Below are 17,230 nucleotides of genomic sequence, written 5' to 3'. Positions count from 1 at the left end.
TTTTGCTTTAAGTTTTTTTTTTTTATTCAAGAAATGTATTTTATATTTTTCAGTGTATTTCATTTGAATAATTAATATTTTTTACACTATTTGTATTTATGTTCTTTAAGTAAAAAACACTTAATTACTGCAAGGTATACCTTAACTGAAAAAACGAGACATTGAAGCTCATTTTTTTTGTTCGATTTGGTAATTTGTTATTAACTTCAAAACTTTTTTGTTTTTTACTATTGTTATTTTTTGTGTAAAAAAAAAAGTTCCTTTTTTTATGAGCTTCTAACTTTATCAGTGCAGCTTCCGCCCTCACAGTTTGAAAACTTGTGGAAGAAGTGCTGACAGAGATCTGTGGCTCTCCGAGTGCCACCATGATGACTTACAATAAAATAAAGTAGCGTTGTAGGCCCAAGTATTCATTAAAACAAAGAAGAAGCTTTATTTTTAAATACAATAACAAAAATAAATAAATAAATATATTGATATAACAATAACGATGTGTTTATTAATAAATTAAGTGTACGGAATTAATAACTAATTAACATGTACACAAATTGGATTAACTCATAAAAACAAGTATGAAATTGACATTTTCTTTATTGCAATGTTAGTATTTTTATTTTTGTAATTTTCCAGAACACAGGGGTCAGAGTTGAGGCCTGGGGGGCCACATCCTTTTTAATCAGGCCCATGAAATACTTTCTTACTAAATGTATTTGTTCAAGTTTGACAGAAAATGTGTCATCGAAACCTTAATATTATCCGATTATGCAACACTTATTGTTTATCGAAAACAAATACCTAAATATCTGCTAAAAATAATAATTAGGTAATAATAATAATGAAATGCATATGCAATTGGTTATGGTCGTGGTTACGGTTTAAGTTCGAACATGCATACAATACAACATGATGCATCACAATTTCCAGTTTCACTTTTAAACGTGTTCAAAAGGAGCAGGAAGAAGCAAACCTTACCTTTTCTCACAATATACTCCAAAGTTAATAAAAAGTAAATAGTAAATAAATAAATTGGAATAATATGATAATCACGAGGTAATGTTCATATACTATATATACCGGTATATACTGTACTATATAATATATATATATATATATATATATATATATATATATATATATATATATATATATATATATATATATATATATATATATATATATATATATATATATATATATATATATATAGTCAAGGTTTCTGTGGTTTATCCGTTATACAGTGCTCAATACCAGGGTAGAGCAGAATATACGTTAGGTCAGGAAAAAACACAGGCTATTTCATCCCTACAAGCCTGTTTCGCAGGTTTCCCTGCTCTTCAGGGGATCGTAAACATATATATATATATATATATATATATATATATATATATATATATATATATATATATATATATATATATATATATATATATATACATTTATTTATTTATATATATATATATATATATACACATTTATTTATTTATATATATATATATATATATATATATATATATATATATATATATATACATTTATATACACATATATACATACATATATGAATACACATACAGTATATATATATATATATATATATATATATATATATATATATATATATATATATATATATATATATATTATACTCAGCCTCAAAATTAACAATTCAACTCATGCAATTAACCACAAAATATTATTGAATTAATCATAAACACACTTAGATTAATCATAAAATATATTTTGACCGTACAAGCTTATACCTGAGCCGCTATACGGTCAGCGATCAGATGAATGCATACGTCGGTACAAAAATTAGTGACATGCATTCGAGTAAAACGTTGAAATAATATCGCATTTGTTCACAACTATCGGGGTCTTTTCTTTAAGCAAGTTTTAATCATGCAAGTGAGACCTGTGATTAATCATGATTGAAACAATTGTCATTTGACATTATATATATATATATATATATATATATATATATATATATATATATATATATATATATATATATATATATATATATATATATATATATATATATATACAGTATATATATATATATATATATATATATATATATATATATATATATATATATATATATATATATATATATATATATATATATATATATACAGTATATATATATATATATATATATATATATATATATATATATATATATATATATACAGTATATATATATATATATATATATATGGCCCTGCGATGAGGTGGCGACTTGTCCAGGGTGTACCCCGCCTTCCGCCCGAATGCAGCTGAGGTAGGCTCCAGCACCCCCCGCGACCCCAAAAGGGACAAGCGGTAGAAAATGGATGGATGGATATATATATATATATATATATATGTCTTAATTGGATTATCCAAAAAAAATAGTGCTCGATACCGTGGTAGAGCGTAATATGTATGTGTGGGAAAAAATCACAAGACTATTTCATCTCTACAGGCCTGTTTCATGAGGGTTTCCTCAATCATCAGGAGATTTTTTAAATCTCCTGATGATTGAGGAAACCCTCATGAAACAGGCCTGTAGAGATGAAATAGTCTTGTGATTTTTTCCCACACATACACATATATATATATATATATATATATATATATATATATATATATATATATATATATATATATATATATATATATATATATATATATATATATATATATATATATATATATATATAGTTGAGGTTTCTGTGGTTTATCCATTATACAGTGCTCAATACCGGGGTAGAGCGGAATATATGTTATGTCAGGAAAAAACACAGAGGCTATTTCATCCCCACAAGCCTGTTTCGCAGGTTTCTCTGCTCTTCAAGAGATTTTATCATTTATTTTTGATTTATTATTGTATTATTTATAAAATCCCCTGAAGAGCAGAGAAACCTGCGAAACAGGCTTGTAGGGATGATATAGCCTCTGTGTTTTTGACCTAACATATATTTATACACATGTATATATGTATATTAACTGCTATGTGACCCTCAACCTTTTCTCGAGTATTCACTCATTCATTTTTTTTCCTTTTTTACTTCAATATTAACAATTTGAGCATCTTTTTTTTCCCTTAGAGAGTTTATTTCTCTATAATCTAGTGTGCGTCTGTGCTGGACGGTCATGATGGTGGAAGGTGAGGTTGGAATGTTTGCAGAGCATCTTGTGTTTAGCTGTTACATACTGCATGTGTCTCCCACAGAGCCGGAGTGGACGCTGACACACTGGCCCCACTCAACTCATCACATAAAGCCACTATATATTATATTTCTATTTTCAAAAGTAACATGCAGACATATCTTCTTAAAGAGGTGTACACTGATTAGAGGTATGCCAAAGCTACAGTTGCACCAGCTGCAGGGTCCTGCTTATGGACCTCGCTGACCTCACCTCACTGGCCTATGAGCGATGGAGGAGCCCGTCGGCACCACAGGTGGAGCGGAGGACAAGGGGTCTCGCTGGACTGGACCCCACAGCTTCCACTTTCAATGGTCCTCCTGTCTGTTGACTTCAAAGTGTGGCCCGGGATGGCACGTTAGAGTCGGGACATCACCTCACAGCCTGAACTGGAAAAGATCCATCCGCACCCAGAAAAGGTCTCCTTTTAAGGAATATGTAAGTTGTGACAATATTTATTACTCATGAAGGCTTCTTGTTTACGCTCCTCTAAAATTCGAAGCCTCAGTCGATGGAGGTACCCTGATAATGATTAATAATGAGGTTATATGACTACTCTTCAGGTTGCAGCCTCCGGTCTTCAGGCCAGGGTCTTCTAAAGATCCCAAAAAGTCATTTTAAAATTCCAGGCTATAGCTCCCAGACTCAGGGACAATTTGCACCAGTCCCTGCGGAATCTTGACCGTGTTGACACTTTTTTCTTTTTAGTCAAGCTTTTAGTTAATGCACCTTTTAACTATCATTTTGAATCCACTTTGTATCCTTTTTATCATGTTGCCCCTGTTGTTTTAATTTAAATGTTGTTTTACTTCACCTATGTTTAGTGCAGCGCTTTGTCATTTGATCTGTGAAAATGTACTTACTTACTTCCTTACTTATAAATGCTTTGTAAATATTCATAAACAGTCAAAATGTGCCAATATTAGGTTGTAACTCTTTTAGTATGACATTCTAAAAGGCATTATTACACCTTCATAACCTAGTTATTAACTCATTAATAAGGTATCATTATTATCAACCCAGCATGAGACTTTAAACTGTTTTTAACTTTTAACTTTTTTAACTGTTTTTAACTTTTTAACTGCTTTTTATCTAATAAATTGTTCTTGGGGCAGTGGTTCTTAACCTTGTTGGAGGTACAGAGCCCCACCAGTTTCATATGCGCATTCACTGAACACTTCTTTGGTGAAAAATAAAATGTTGTTTTTTTTCAAATTCAAGACAAAGTTATATGTTTTTGGTAACACTTTAGTATGGGGAACATATTCTAATTAACAAAGACTTAATTTAGAGTTTTTTGGACACTAGGGGAACATATTCTAAGTAACAAAGACTTAATTTAGAGTTATTTGGTTAGGGTTAGTGTTAGAGGGTTCGGGCCAGGGTTAGAGGGTAAGGGTTATACTAAGGCCATGCCGAATAAGGCATTAATAAGTACTAAATAATGACTAGTTAAGAGCCAATATGTTACTAATTTGCATGTTAATAAGCAACTAATTAATGGTGAATATGTTCCCCATACTAAAGTGTTACCATGTTTTTTTTACTGGTGCACAAAATGAACCGTGCATGAACATCCCCTTGTTCAAAGAACAAAACCAACACAGTGCATAAACTCACAACAAATTACACACCTGCAAATCAGTCAGCTGTTGCCGCATCCGTAATACGCCGATAGGGAGACGTTTTTCTTTAAACGATGAGTCGGGTGTGTCTTGACCTCCGCCGAACCCCTGAGCCCGACTCACCGAACCCCTAGGGTTCGATCGAACCCAGGTTAAGAACCACTGTCTTAGGGTAATTTGTATTTGCTTTTTCAATGTGTATTTTACTTCTGTTTTAAAATGTTATTTTTTAGTCTGTCCTTTGCCTCTATTTCTTTGTGGTGTACAGCCCTTTGTTCTTCAACTGTGGTTGTTTTTAAAGGGCTTTATAAATAAAGTTGGTATGGTATGGTATTAACAAAGGTGTTATTGCAAAAATGTACTATTTTAAATGTATTTTTAATGCATTTTAAAATCAATCAATCAATCAATCAATCAATCAATCAATCAATCAATCCAATCAATCAATCAATCAATCAATCAATCAATCAATCAATGTTTATTTATACAGCCCTAAATCACAAGTGTCTCAAAGGGCTGCACAAGCCACCACGATAATAATGCTAATAAAGATAATAATGCAAAGTTTTGATGGACGCTTTCACTCTTTATCTCTATGTAATGTCTTGTTTCTATTCATTTATTGTTGTTTTTGCCACTACGCAGGCACTTATAGACCCTGACTTTTACGGAATCTGAAAAAAATGCCAGCCACAGGGGACATGCTGGTGGTTGTGGCCCTTTTTGTCATCTTAGGATGCGCACACGCGCAAACGTTACCAAGTAAGTTTGTCAATGAAAAAAAATAACAATATGTAACTGCTCACGCTAATACACATTTATGAGCTATATATAAAGTATCATATCATATACAATATGAGCTATATAATAGTAACACAGCATCGACTCTTTTTAAATACCAATTCGGGTCTTTCACTACTACAAATTAGCCAAAGGGTGTCACTATTTGTCTTTTAATAGACCACCATGATGGCGTCCATATTTGAGGCTTTATACTGATAGGTTAAGACAGAGGTGTCAAAGTGGTTTTCACTGAGGGCCACATCGCAGTTATGTTTGGCCCCAGAGGGCCACTTTTAACAATGAATACTATTATTACACCATTTTTTTGATGCATTTCATTAGTAGATTTTTTTTAAACTAAAATGTAAAAAAAAATGGTAAGTTGCAATAATTTCCCCTCCAAATGTAGTGTATATTACTGTAAATGGAATAACAGTAGTGCTGTTTTTATGGTAAAAAAAAAACTGAGGCAGCTCTGAAATTTTACTGTAAAATTTACAATTTTTTTTTCTGTAAATAAAAAAAAAAATGCAATTTTACAGTAAAATTTTGGCACCTGAGCCGCCAGTTTTTTATTTTTATTTTTATTTTTTACCGCACATAAACAACTGTAGATTTTTTGGTGTATTACTGTAAATGCCAAAATGGCACCACAGTTTATTACAGTAAAAAAGTACTGTTTTTTTTTTCATTTAGAGAAAAATGCTGTGAAAACCACAGTAAATTTCACAATTTTGCCATGAAATCTATTGCTACTTTTACATTGCACAATTTGATGGATAACTTGCTTTGAAATCATTATTATTAGTATTTATTTCTACTCAAAAAATGGTTTGAATGTTTGATAATATATTTTTGCATAATTAGACAATATTTACGTTAACATAATTTGCGATTACATTGAGTATATATATATTTTTTTCTCTCCCAAAATAGAAAGACAGAATACATTTAGTAAGAAAAGTTACAGTACTTTATTGGTACATATTATTTCCAGGCTTTCGAGGGCCCAAAAAAATAAAGTGGTTGCCTTGAATTTGACACCTGTGGGTTAAGAGGTCAAACAGTGCTCATAAACTACCAAATATGAACTACAAAAGTACAACTTCTAATTGATGTTTAGTATTTCTGTGCTATCCTCAAACTAAGCTTGTTTGTATTTGTGAGATTTTGATCTCCTGGAGGAGTTTCGTGTATCCGAGTCGAGAGGAGTGAAAAGAGTTGAAGGTTCGGAACCGGAGGCGGTGGCTTACCGTGTCAACCCTGCCATCCACCTGCAGAAGACCATGAGGTACAATGCTTGATTTGTTCCGGTAAAAAAAAAAAATACATCGATGTGGGGCGTGAACACATTTACGGTAATTGTGTTTCCTCCTTAAGAAACATTTTGTTCCATTACATTTTTCGTAATTTTCATTTTTTTATTTATTTTTTATACACATTTAATTGTGTTTCCCCTTTAAGAAACATTTTGTTCCATTACATTTTTCATAATTGTAATTTTTTTTAAACACATTTAATTGTTTCCCCCTTAAGAAACATTTTGTTCCATTCAATTTTTCATAATTGTAATTTCTTTTTTGTTTCTTTTTTTAAACACATTTGTTTCCTCCTTAAGAAACATTTTGTTTCATAAAAATTTTCATAATCGTTATTTCTTTTTTTTTCTTTTTTAAACACATTTAATTGTGTTCCCTCCTTAAGAAACATTTTGTTCCATTTAATTTTTCATAATTTTTTTTATTTTTAAAAACACATTTAATTGTGTTTCCTCCTTAAGAAACATTTTGTTCCATTACATTTTTCATAATTGTAATTAATTTTTTCTTTTTTTTTTCAAACATATCTAATTGTTTTATCCGTAGGAAACATTTTGTTCCATTAAATTTTTCATAATTGTAATTTCTTTTTTTTTTCTTTTTTAAACACATTTAATTGTGTTCCCTCCTTAAGAAACATTTTGTTCCATTTAATTTTTCATAATTTTTTTTATTTTTAAAAACACATTTAATTGTGTTTCCTCCTTAAGAAACATTTTGTTCCATTACATTTTTCATAATTGTAATTAATTTTTTCTTTTTTTTTTCAAACATATCTAATTGTTTTATCCTTAGGAAACATTTTGTTCCATTAAATTTTTCATAATTGTAATTTCTTTTTTTTTTCTTTTTTAAACACATTTAATTGTGTTTTCTCCTTAAGAAACATTTTGTTCCATTACATTTTTCATAATTGTCATTTCTTTTTAAAACAAATAAAAACAATAAAATGTAATTTCTGTTCAGCATACACAAAAAAAACTAAAATGTTGCATTAAAAATGAAATGTTTTTTGGTCACACATTTTTCTGAACCTAAACTAACAATTATTTGCGGTAAGCTATCGATTTGAATACCAGCTTTTCATTCTTAATTTGTCCACCAGAAGGCGCTGCATTTTCCCATTCGAAGCATGCATCAAAACGTCACACGTTTTCCTGTTCTCTTGGGTTTTAACATACATGAAAATTCAATACATGTTGTTTTCCCTGGTGATAATTTACATATTTAGGAATCGCTGGTGTGACCCCTCCACAAATCCCTCTCAGTAGCATTATGATATACACAAATCATCAAGTTAGAGGGGACCTATTATGAGTTTAATCTATTCTGATTTATAGGTGTGGTTACAATGTTGGATACTGGTGTTAAACAATGCTAAAGTGTCAAATCATGAGGTTCATGCATTTTAGCGTGAGCTTGCGCACAGTTTAGTATGCTTCTGCCGGCGGGGTTTTGCAATCTGGCTAAGATTTACACAAAAGCGTACAGAATACATATTATCTAATTTTACCCAACAAGGATGTGTTTCGTAGATACCTCTAAAGGCTTAGTTGGCCACACGCGTGGACAGCATCTTTTAGCTCTTATTTCCAAAATTGTGTACACTTCTGAATTGGGGTCTTATGGCCGCTTATGTGGACACTTATACTGCCATCTGGTGGTGTCAGAAGAGTATAACATACAATGGAATTTGGAAAAAAAAAAAGTAAAAATAAGAATAAGCATGTCACTAAACATGAAGTACACGTTTGTTACTTATGGACTAAGTACATCATATTAAAAGATGAGTCTTAGTTTTTATTCTAATTAGGCCCCAAAAAGCCCAAATAGCAAAGAGAAATAAAAAAAAGCATGCAAACAAACAGCTTGGGCCTTAGGAGGTTAAAATCATCATAGGTCCCCTTTAAATATTTGCAATTGATGACATCCGTCCAATTTCTTTGCTACCTGTCATGCTAACTGTGGGTGAAAGGCAGACTGGATGTCAGTCAATGGCAGCGTACGTTGACGCTCACGGCCAATAAATTGTGACATATTGTATCATACTGACTTGAATGTAAGACGACAACCTCTAGATCGCATAGGTTGGTTCCACTGAAGGGTTTATCCCTTGAAGATGATGTTTCACAGCTGGCCTGGGAACACCTCACCCAATGTGATCCAGATCCAGATTAGCGGATAGATTGGGGGTTGGCAACCCGCGGCTCTTTAGCGCCGGCTTTGTTGCTCTCTGGAGCGTTTTCAAAAAATGTACTACAATGGAAAAAGATGAGGAAAAAATATATTTTTTGTTTTAATATGCTGCCTGTAGGAGGGCAAACATGACACAAACCTCCCTAATTGTTAGAAATCATGCTGTTTATATTAAACATGCTTCAGTGATTAGAAACTATTTGGCAAGCGCCGTTTTATCCTGCTAATTTTGGCGGTCCTTGAACTCACCGTAGTTTGTTTACATTTACAACTTTCTCCGACTTTCTAAGACATGTTTTATGCCACTCCTTTTTTGTCTCATTTTGTCCACCAAACTTTTTATGCTGTGCGTGAAGACACAAAGGTGAGCTTTGTTGATATTTTTGACTTATGTGGAGGGCTAATCAGGCATATTTGGTCACTGCATGACTCCAAGCTAAACGATGCTAACATGCTATTTAGGCTATCTGTATGTATATATTGCATCATTATGCCTCACTTGTAGGTACATTTGAGCTCATTTAATTTCCTTTAAGTCCTCTTAATTTGATTTATATTTGAATGTCTCATGACGCATTTTCTGTATGTAATATTGACTGCATTTCTGCTAGTTGTTAGTGTACCGTTGGTTGGTAGCGTGGCCGTGCCAGCAACTTGAGGGTTCCAGGTTCGATCCCCACTTCCGCCATCCTAGTCACTGCCGTTGTGTCCTTAGGCAAGACACTTTACCCACCTGCTCCCAGTGCCACCCACACTGGTTTAAATGTAACTTAGATATTGGGTTTCACTATGTAAAGCGCTTTGAGTCACTAGGGAAAAAGCGCTATATAAATATAATTCACCTTTGGCCATTAAAAGCCAGTAATTTCCAGGAGTCATCACACTCTCTGAGAAGCCTCCATTTTATTAATGATTTTGAATGTTGTAAAAATGTGTAGAATACATATTACATTTCAACATTTCTGTCAACAAAGATTTGCGTCAGCCTGCGACACATAGTCATTTTGATAGTAGGCTAATATAGCTAATATAGACACTTATATAATGTGTTGTCTTCAAACTTATACAAGACTTTTTATTTTTTGCGGCTCCAGACAGATTATTTTTTTGTATTTTCGGTCCAATATGGCTCTTTCAACATTTTGGGTTGCCGACCCCTCGGATAGATGAACGGACATTAGGGTTTCAATTAGGGCTTCAACAACTAATCGATTAAATCGATTAAAATCGATTATTAAAATAGTTGCCGTTTAATTTAGTCATCGATTCGTTGGATCTATGCTATGCGCATGCACAGAGTTTTTTTTTTAAATTTTTTTTATTTTTTTTAATTAAAACATTTTGTATTGTATCGATCCGTTGTGGTGAAGAAGGAGCTGAGCCGGAAGGCAAAGCTCTCAATTTACCGGTCGATCTACGTTCCCATCCTCACCTATGGTCATGAGCTTTGGGTTATGACCGAAAGGACAAGATCACGGGTACAAGCGGCCGAAATGAGTTTCCTTCGCCGGGTGGCGGGGCTCTCCCTTAGAGATAGGGTGAGAAGCTCTGCCATCCGGGGGGAGCTCAAAGTAAAGCCGCTGCTCCTCCACATCGAGAGGAGCCAGATGAGGTGGTTCGGGCATCTGGTCAGGATGCCACCCGAACGCCTCCCTCGGGAGGTGTTTAGGGTACGTCCGACCGGTAGGAGGCCACGGGGAAGACCCAGGACACGTTGGGAAGACTATGTCTCCCGGCTGGCCTGGGAACGCCTCGGGATCCCCCGGGAGGAGCTGGACGAAGTGGCTGGGGAGAGGGAAGTCTGGGCTTCCCTGCTTAAGCTGCTGCCCCCGCGACCCGACCTCGGATAAGCGGAAGAAGATGGATGGATGGATGGATAAAACTTTTTTTTTTTTTTTTTTTTAATAAACCTTTATTTATAAACTGCAACATTTACAAACGGCTGAGAAACAATAATCAAAAAAAGTATGGTGCCAGTATGCTGTTTTTTTTCAATAAAATACTGGATAGGATAGAAATGTAGTTTGTCTCTTTTATCCGATTATTAATCGAAATAATAATCGACATAGTAATCGATTATCAAATTAATCGTTAGTTGCAGCCCTAGTTTCAATTAGGTTGTACCTCAAAGGGCAGCAATGGACTCCGATTGGATCATTATATCTCAATGTTGGGTTTGGATTGTGTATGTCAGGGGTGCTCAGACTACGGCCCATGGGCCAAATGCGGTTGCCGGCGTCTCCAATGTGGCCTGTGACGTCATGTTTTTAATAAGGAATCTCTTACACATAGGGGAAATTGCATTCATTTTAATAGTCAAACAAACTTGAGGCTGCTAATATGTTGCTATCTAGTGGACATGGTGAGTAACTTTGCTCTGAATTAACTTTTATGATCCAATACAAACAACCTTTCCTAGTCATTGTGCAAAAAAAAAAAAAAATCCAACCCACACAAAGTGTCAACAGCCATGGTCGCACATAACACAACTTGCTCACTGAACCTTGTGGACGTTATAAAAAATGTCCATGCGCCATAAAAAATTCAAAATGACCCCCATTTAAATCCAGTACAAAGCATGATGGGAAAAATGCAAAACACTCGCCGCACTTATCCTTGTTTGGCACATTTCAGCTGCTTGTTATTTGTGATTAATTTCAAAACTTTAAGGAGGTTGTCATGGAAGTAAACAAGGTACAAGTCAAACTTTCACATATTCTTTATATGCAATTATATTAATTATTAATTAAGTAGCCATTATATTGATATAATATGTACACAAATGTGTATAGGCTGTATGTACAGTATATATATATACAGTACAGGCCAAAAGTTTGGACACACCTTCTCATTCAATGCGTTTTCTTTATTTTCATGACTATTTACATTGTAGATTGTCACTGAAGGCATCAAAACTGTGAATGTTCACATGTGGAGTTATGTACTTAACAAAAAAAGGTATAATTACTGAAAACATGTTTTATATTCTAGTTTCTTCAAAATTGCCACCCTTTTTTCTGATTACTTTTTTTTGCACACTCTTGGCATTCTCTCGATGAGCTTCAAGAGGTAGTCTCCTGAAATGGTTTTCACTTCACAGGTGTGCTTGATAATCTAATAATCCCTACAAGCCTGCAAAACAGATCTCGTCAGGGGATTTAAAAAATTGAATAAAATCCCCTGACGAGCAGGGAAACCTGCGAAACAGGCTTGTAGAGATGATATAGCCTCTTGTGTTTTTTCCCGACCTAATATGTAAATTCAATATATATATATTTTTGTTTGTTTGTTTATTTTTTTTTAAATGTAGTTACTTTACATGCATTCGACCAGATTTTTTTAGCCCAATGCGGCCCCTAAATCAAAAAGTTTGGACACCCCTGGTGTATACATTTGTATACTGTTTCTGTAACTGCTACCGTAAGACTGATGGTGGACCAGGATGGAATCTCCCCCAATCGTTTTGGTTCATCTTTCCAAAGTACAGAGTGAACGTTGACATTTTGGAATGCCGTGCTAAAAATCTGGTTGTAACCACATGTGGTCAACTCTGTGGGCCTTAAGAAGCTCGAGTTTTATGACAGTAGCGTCAACTGATAGACCACATAAGAGAAAGAAAGAATGATGAGTGTTTGAAGCTGTCACACAGACGTGATTCCACAAAGTCATCAATCAAAAGTTAACGATCTTGAGTTCTGTCTCTCCTTAATTGCATCTGATGGAAGCTGGCTTTTCATTATGTTGTGATGACTCCCAAACCGCAGTGACGTCTACCCTGATGGCCTTCCCTCCGACTATTCCGTCATCGCAACTTTCAAGTTGACCAAAGACGCGATCAAGAACTCTTGGAACCTGTGGCAAGTCAGTGACCCGGACGGTCGGGAGCAAGTGGGCCTACGTTTCCAGGGGGATACGTCCTCGCTGGACTTCTTCTACATCAGTCCCGGCGGGAGCCAGATGCTGAGAACCTTCCGCGGCGTGGGGAAGCTGTTTGACGGCGAGTGGCACAAGTTGGCACTGAGCGTGAAGGGCAGCCAGGTGAAGCTGCTCATAGATTGCGAGGAGGTCAGCGTGGAGTCCATTGATGAGCCCATGCCGGTCATTCGTAGTGGATACACCTCCATCGTCAAGCGAGCTGCACGGGATCGCTCGGTCTCAGTATGTCTCTCCTTTGAATAATCCCGTCCTGAATGCTTGATTTTAGCCTGTATGTCACATTTCTCATCCCAGGTGGACCTCCAGCAGATGGATGTGTCATGTGACCCAGAGAAGGCCTACTCCGAAGGCTGTTGCGAACTGTCCAACGTGGTAAGTCCTCACAGAGCCTTCGCTCTATGCCTTGTTTGTCAGTCTTTCCTCTATTTATTTTGACTTGGGGGCCACGTTGAGAGAAGAAAATGTGTCTGGGGGGCCAATGTGTATGTGTGTATAAATGATATGTACCGTATTTTTCGGACTATAAGTCGCAGTTTTTTTCATAGTTTGGCCGGGGGTGCGACTTATACTCAGGAGTGACTTATGTGTGAAATTATTAACACATTACCGTAAAATATCAAATAATATTATTTAGCTCATTCACGTAAGAGACTAGACGTATACGATTTCATGGGATTTAGCGATTAGGAGTGACAGATTGTTTGGTAAACGTATAGCATGTTCTATATGTTATAGTTATTTGAATGACTCTTACCATAATATGTTACGTTAACATACCAGGCACGTTCTCAGTTGGTTATTTATGCGTCATATAACGTACACTTATTCAGCCTGTTGTTCACTATTCTTTATTTATTTTAAATTGCCTTTCAAATGTCTATTCTTGGTGTTGGCTTTTATCAAATAAATTTCCCCCAAAAATGCGACTTATACTCCAGTGCGACTTATATATGTTTTTTCCTTCTTTATTATGCATTTTCGGCAGGTGCGACTTATACTCCGGTGCGATTTATACTCCGAAAAATACGGTACATATTTAATGTAAAAATCTGCTGTACAGTATGTGTGTTTGGGTCCCTCTTTTTCAGGAACACTAATACCAAAAGTCACAATGTCCGATAGAATTCTAAAAAAAGTTATGACAGACCACCTCAAAAAACCCGGAATGGACTTTTACGTTTTTTTACTGAATGGGACACCCAAAATGTACATTAAAATAAAGAAAGTGGGATTTACAATATTAACTATGAACTAGTGTTGTCCCGATATCAATATTTTGGTACCGGTACCAAAAGTATTTTGATACTTTTCACTACTTTTCTAAATAAAGGGGACCACAAAAAATTGCATTATTGGATTTATTTTAACAAAAAATCTTACTGTACATTAAATATGTTTTTTATTGCAAGATTGTCCTTAAATAAAATAGTGAACATACAAGACAACTTGTGTTTTAGTAGTAAGTAAAAAAACAAAGGCTCCTAATTTAGCTGCTGACATATGCAGTAACATATCATGTCATTTTCCATTCTAATATTTTGTCAAAATTTTAAGGACAAGCGGTAAAAAAGGAATTATTAATCTACTTGTTAATATCTGCTTACTTTCTCTTTTAACATGTTCTATCTACACTTCTGTTAAAATGTAATAATCACTTATTCTTCTGTTGTTTGATACTTTACATTAGTTTTGGATGATACCACAAATTTGGGTATCAATCTGATACCAAGTAGTTACAGGATCATACATTGGTCATATTCAAAGTCCTCATGTGTCCAGGGACATATTTCCTGAGTTTATAAACATAATATACACTTGAAAAAAACAAAAGAAGATGTTGTGATGCCAAAAAATATCGACATAATCATAGTAGTATCAACTAGATACGCTACTGTACTTGGTATCATTACAGTGGATGTTATGTGTGGATTCACCGCCGACCGGGAGTTTTCAGAGGCGGTATAGTACCGAATATGATTCATTAGTATCGCGATATTATACTAATATCGGTATAACGTACAACCCTAGTATGAACAATAAAATACTGAATATTAACAACATATGAACATCGGTCCTCTTTTTACTTCTCAGACCAGCTCCTTGATAGACATCTTTTACAATCAAGCTAAACACAAGAAAAATGTAACAAACAGCAACATATGAATGCAAAGGGTAATAAACACCCATAATATGATATATTATCACTTTTATGCAGAACTTTGTTGTAAAAATCTGCTTCCACATCTGTTTCTGACACATGCATTTTCGGGCTGGCTGCGCTGAAAACAAACCCCGCCCACTCTGCTTTGTTCCTCGTCTGAGCTGCTGTGACGTGGATTACCGTAATAACTCGTACAACACCCAAAAGCGCAGACGTCAACCACTGAAATACTTTCTATAGTTCAAGACTCACGGTCATTTAAAAACATCACTGCACATCATTAAGGCGGCTACAGTTTTGATGTTAAAGATCTAAAAAAATTGTGTAGAACGTCCGCGGGCCGTATTGTGCCCAAGTCTGCTCTAAGGTGTTGTTTCATGTGTCTCAGTGTGGAGGTTACGCGGAGATCGGCCTGACAGCCGGTAGAGCGTCTTGCAAATGCATGCACGGACAGCCAGGTATCCAAGGACGTCCAGGGCCAATGGTGAGTACACACTGGTAATGAAAAAAAACAATCAAAAACGGAATGAATACAAGGGCAATGAGATGTTGAAGCATGTTTTTATCTCTCGTCCAGGGTCACATAGGCCTTCCCGGAGAGCTCGGGGATCGAGGAAGACAAGGAAACTGGGTAAGTGAAGTCAGTGCAGCATAATCAAGAGTCAAAGTGACTGGTGGACGTACGTCAGCATAAAAGTCAAGTCTTAAGATGACAGTGAAGCTGTGGAAAAAAATCACAGCAGTGACGACAGTCGAGTGGAAACACACCTGGAACCAGAAGCACGGAGGAATAGTAAATGGACGGTAGATAAAACACGAGTGTCAGCCCTGTAGTCGATTCTAGAGGAAGTCGAGATCAAAACGGACCAACATTGAGTTGACGATATGTTCTTTGTGAATGGAAACCTGGATATCAGGTTTATTCATCAGGAAACATGAGTCATTGTCTACTGGAAGACAACTGAGCCAAATGTAGCGAACTCTTAGCAAGATGTTGGGCAAAAACACAGTGGACAGGCTATATGTTGGGTTTTGACACAAGAATACTATATTCTGACATCCATCCAACTATTACTTATCTGGGTCACGTGGGGCAGCAGGTTATGCCCAAATTTCCATGAGTTCAACCAACTCCTCTCGTTCCACCATAGGGACACCAAGGTCTAACCAGACCTGCTATGAGCCATAGTCCCTCCAACACAGGCCTGGGCAATTATTTTGACTCGGGCGGGGGGCACATTTAGAGAAAAAAATGTGTCTGGGGGCCGGTATATCTGATTTTTAGGAACACTAATACAAAAACTCACAATAATGTCTGATTGAAAGCTACAAACGTTATGACAGAATGCCTTAAAAAACGGAATGGGATTTTACATTTTTTTACTGAATGAGACACCCAGAATGTACATGAAAATAAAGAATGTGGGATTTACAATAATAACTATGAACGATAAAACGTTGAATATTGACAACACATGAACGACACACCCCCTCTCGATCGACATATTTTACAATCAAGCGAAACGCAACAAAAATGCAACAAATAGTGAAATATGAACGCGAAGGTTAAAAAAACAAACTCACCTACAATCTGATATATCTGATATATCACTAAACTTTAGAATTTTCTTGTAAAAATCTGTGACTTAGATTACCAGAGTAAGTAAAATATAATGCAAAAGCGGAGATTCCAACCATTGGAATACTTTAAATAGTTCAAAACTTACGGTCGTTTGAAAACATCACTGCACGCCACAGTGGCAGCTACAGTTTCCATCTTAAAGATCTAAAAAAATGATTTGGGAATGTTCGGCGGGTCAGATTGAAAAGCTTAAAGGCCTTAATTTGCCCAGGTCTGCTCCAACATCTAATAGGTCTACTCTCGTGTCTACTTCTGTTTGGATATGCCAATAACTTAGTTGTGTGAGTGACAAGAATAATTTTTTGGACTCACTTCGGGATATTTGACATAACAGAAATCCTAAAAAAAAAACAATGGCTGTACCAGTTGTTGG

At 35.3% G+C, this 17,230-nt stretch overlaps 1 protein-coding gene and 1 long non-coding RNA gene across 2 annotated transcripts in view; one reads left to right on the top strand and one right to left on the bottom strand.

The window, feature by feature from the left end:
- Nucleotides 1-17,230, bottom strand: part of LOC133657233 (uncharacterized) — a 972,718-nt gene that overhangs the window by 453,192 nt on the left and 502,296 nt on the right. The gene's annotated exons all lie outside the window — the stretch shown is intronic.
- Nucleotides 3,145-17,230, top strand: part of zmp:0000000760 (collagen alpha-1(IX) chain) — a 35,567-nt gene continuing 21,481 nt past the window's right edge. The window contains exons 1-6 of the mRNA XM_062059602.1: nt 3,145-3,154; nt 6,771-6,894; nt 12,883-13,276; nt 13,349-13,426; nt 15,604-15,699; nt 15,793-15,846. Coding sequence (XP_061915586.1) covers nt 3,145-3,154; nt 6,771-6,894; nt 12,883-13,276; nt 13,349-13,426; nt 15,604-15,699; nt 15,793-15,846 — 756 coding nt within the window. The remainder of the gene's footprint in view (nt 3,155-6,770; nt 6,895-12,882; nt 13,277-13,348; nt 13,427-15,603; nt 15,700-15,792; nt 15,847-17,230) is intronic.

Source organism: Entelurus aequoreus, linkage group LG09 (assembly GCF_033978785.1).
Source record: "Entelurus aequoreus isolate RoL-2023_Sb linkage group LG09, RoL_Eaeq_v1.1, whole genome shotgun sequence".
NCBI lineage: Eukaryota > Metazoa > Chordata > Actinopteri > Syngnathiformes > Syngnathidae > Entelurus > Entelurus aequoreus.
Note: the sequence above shows the minus strand (reverse complement) of the source record. Positions and strands in the feature narration are given on the sequence as shown.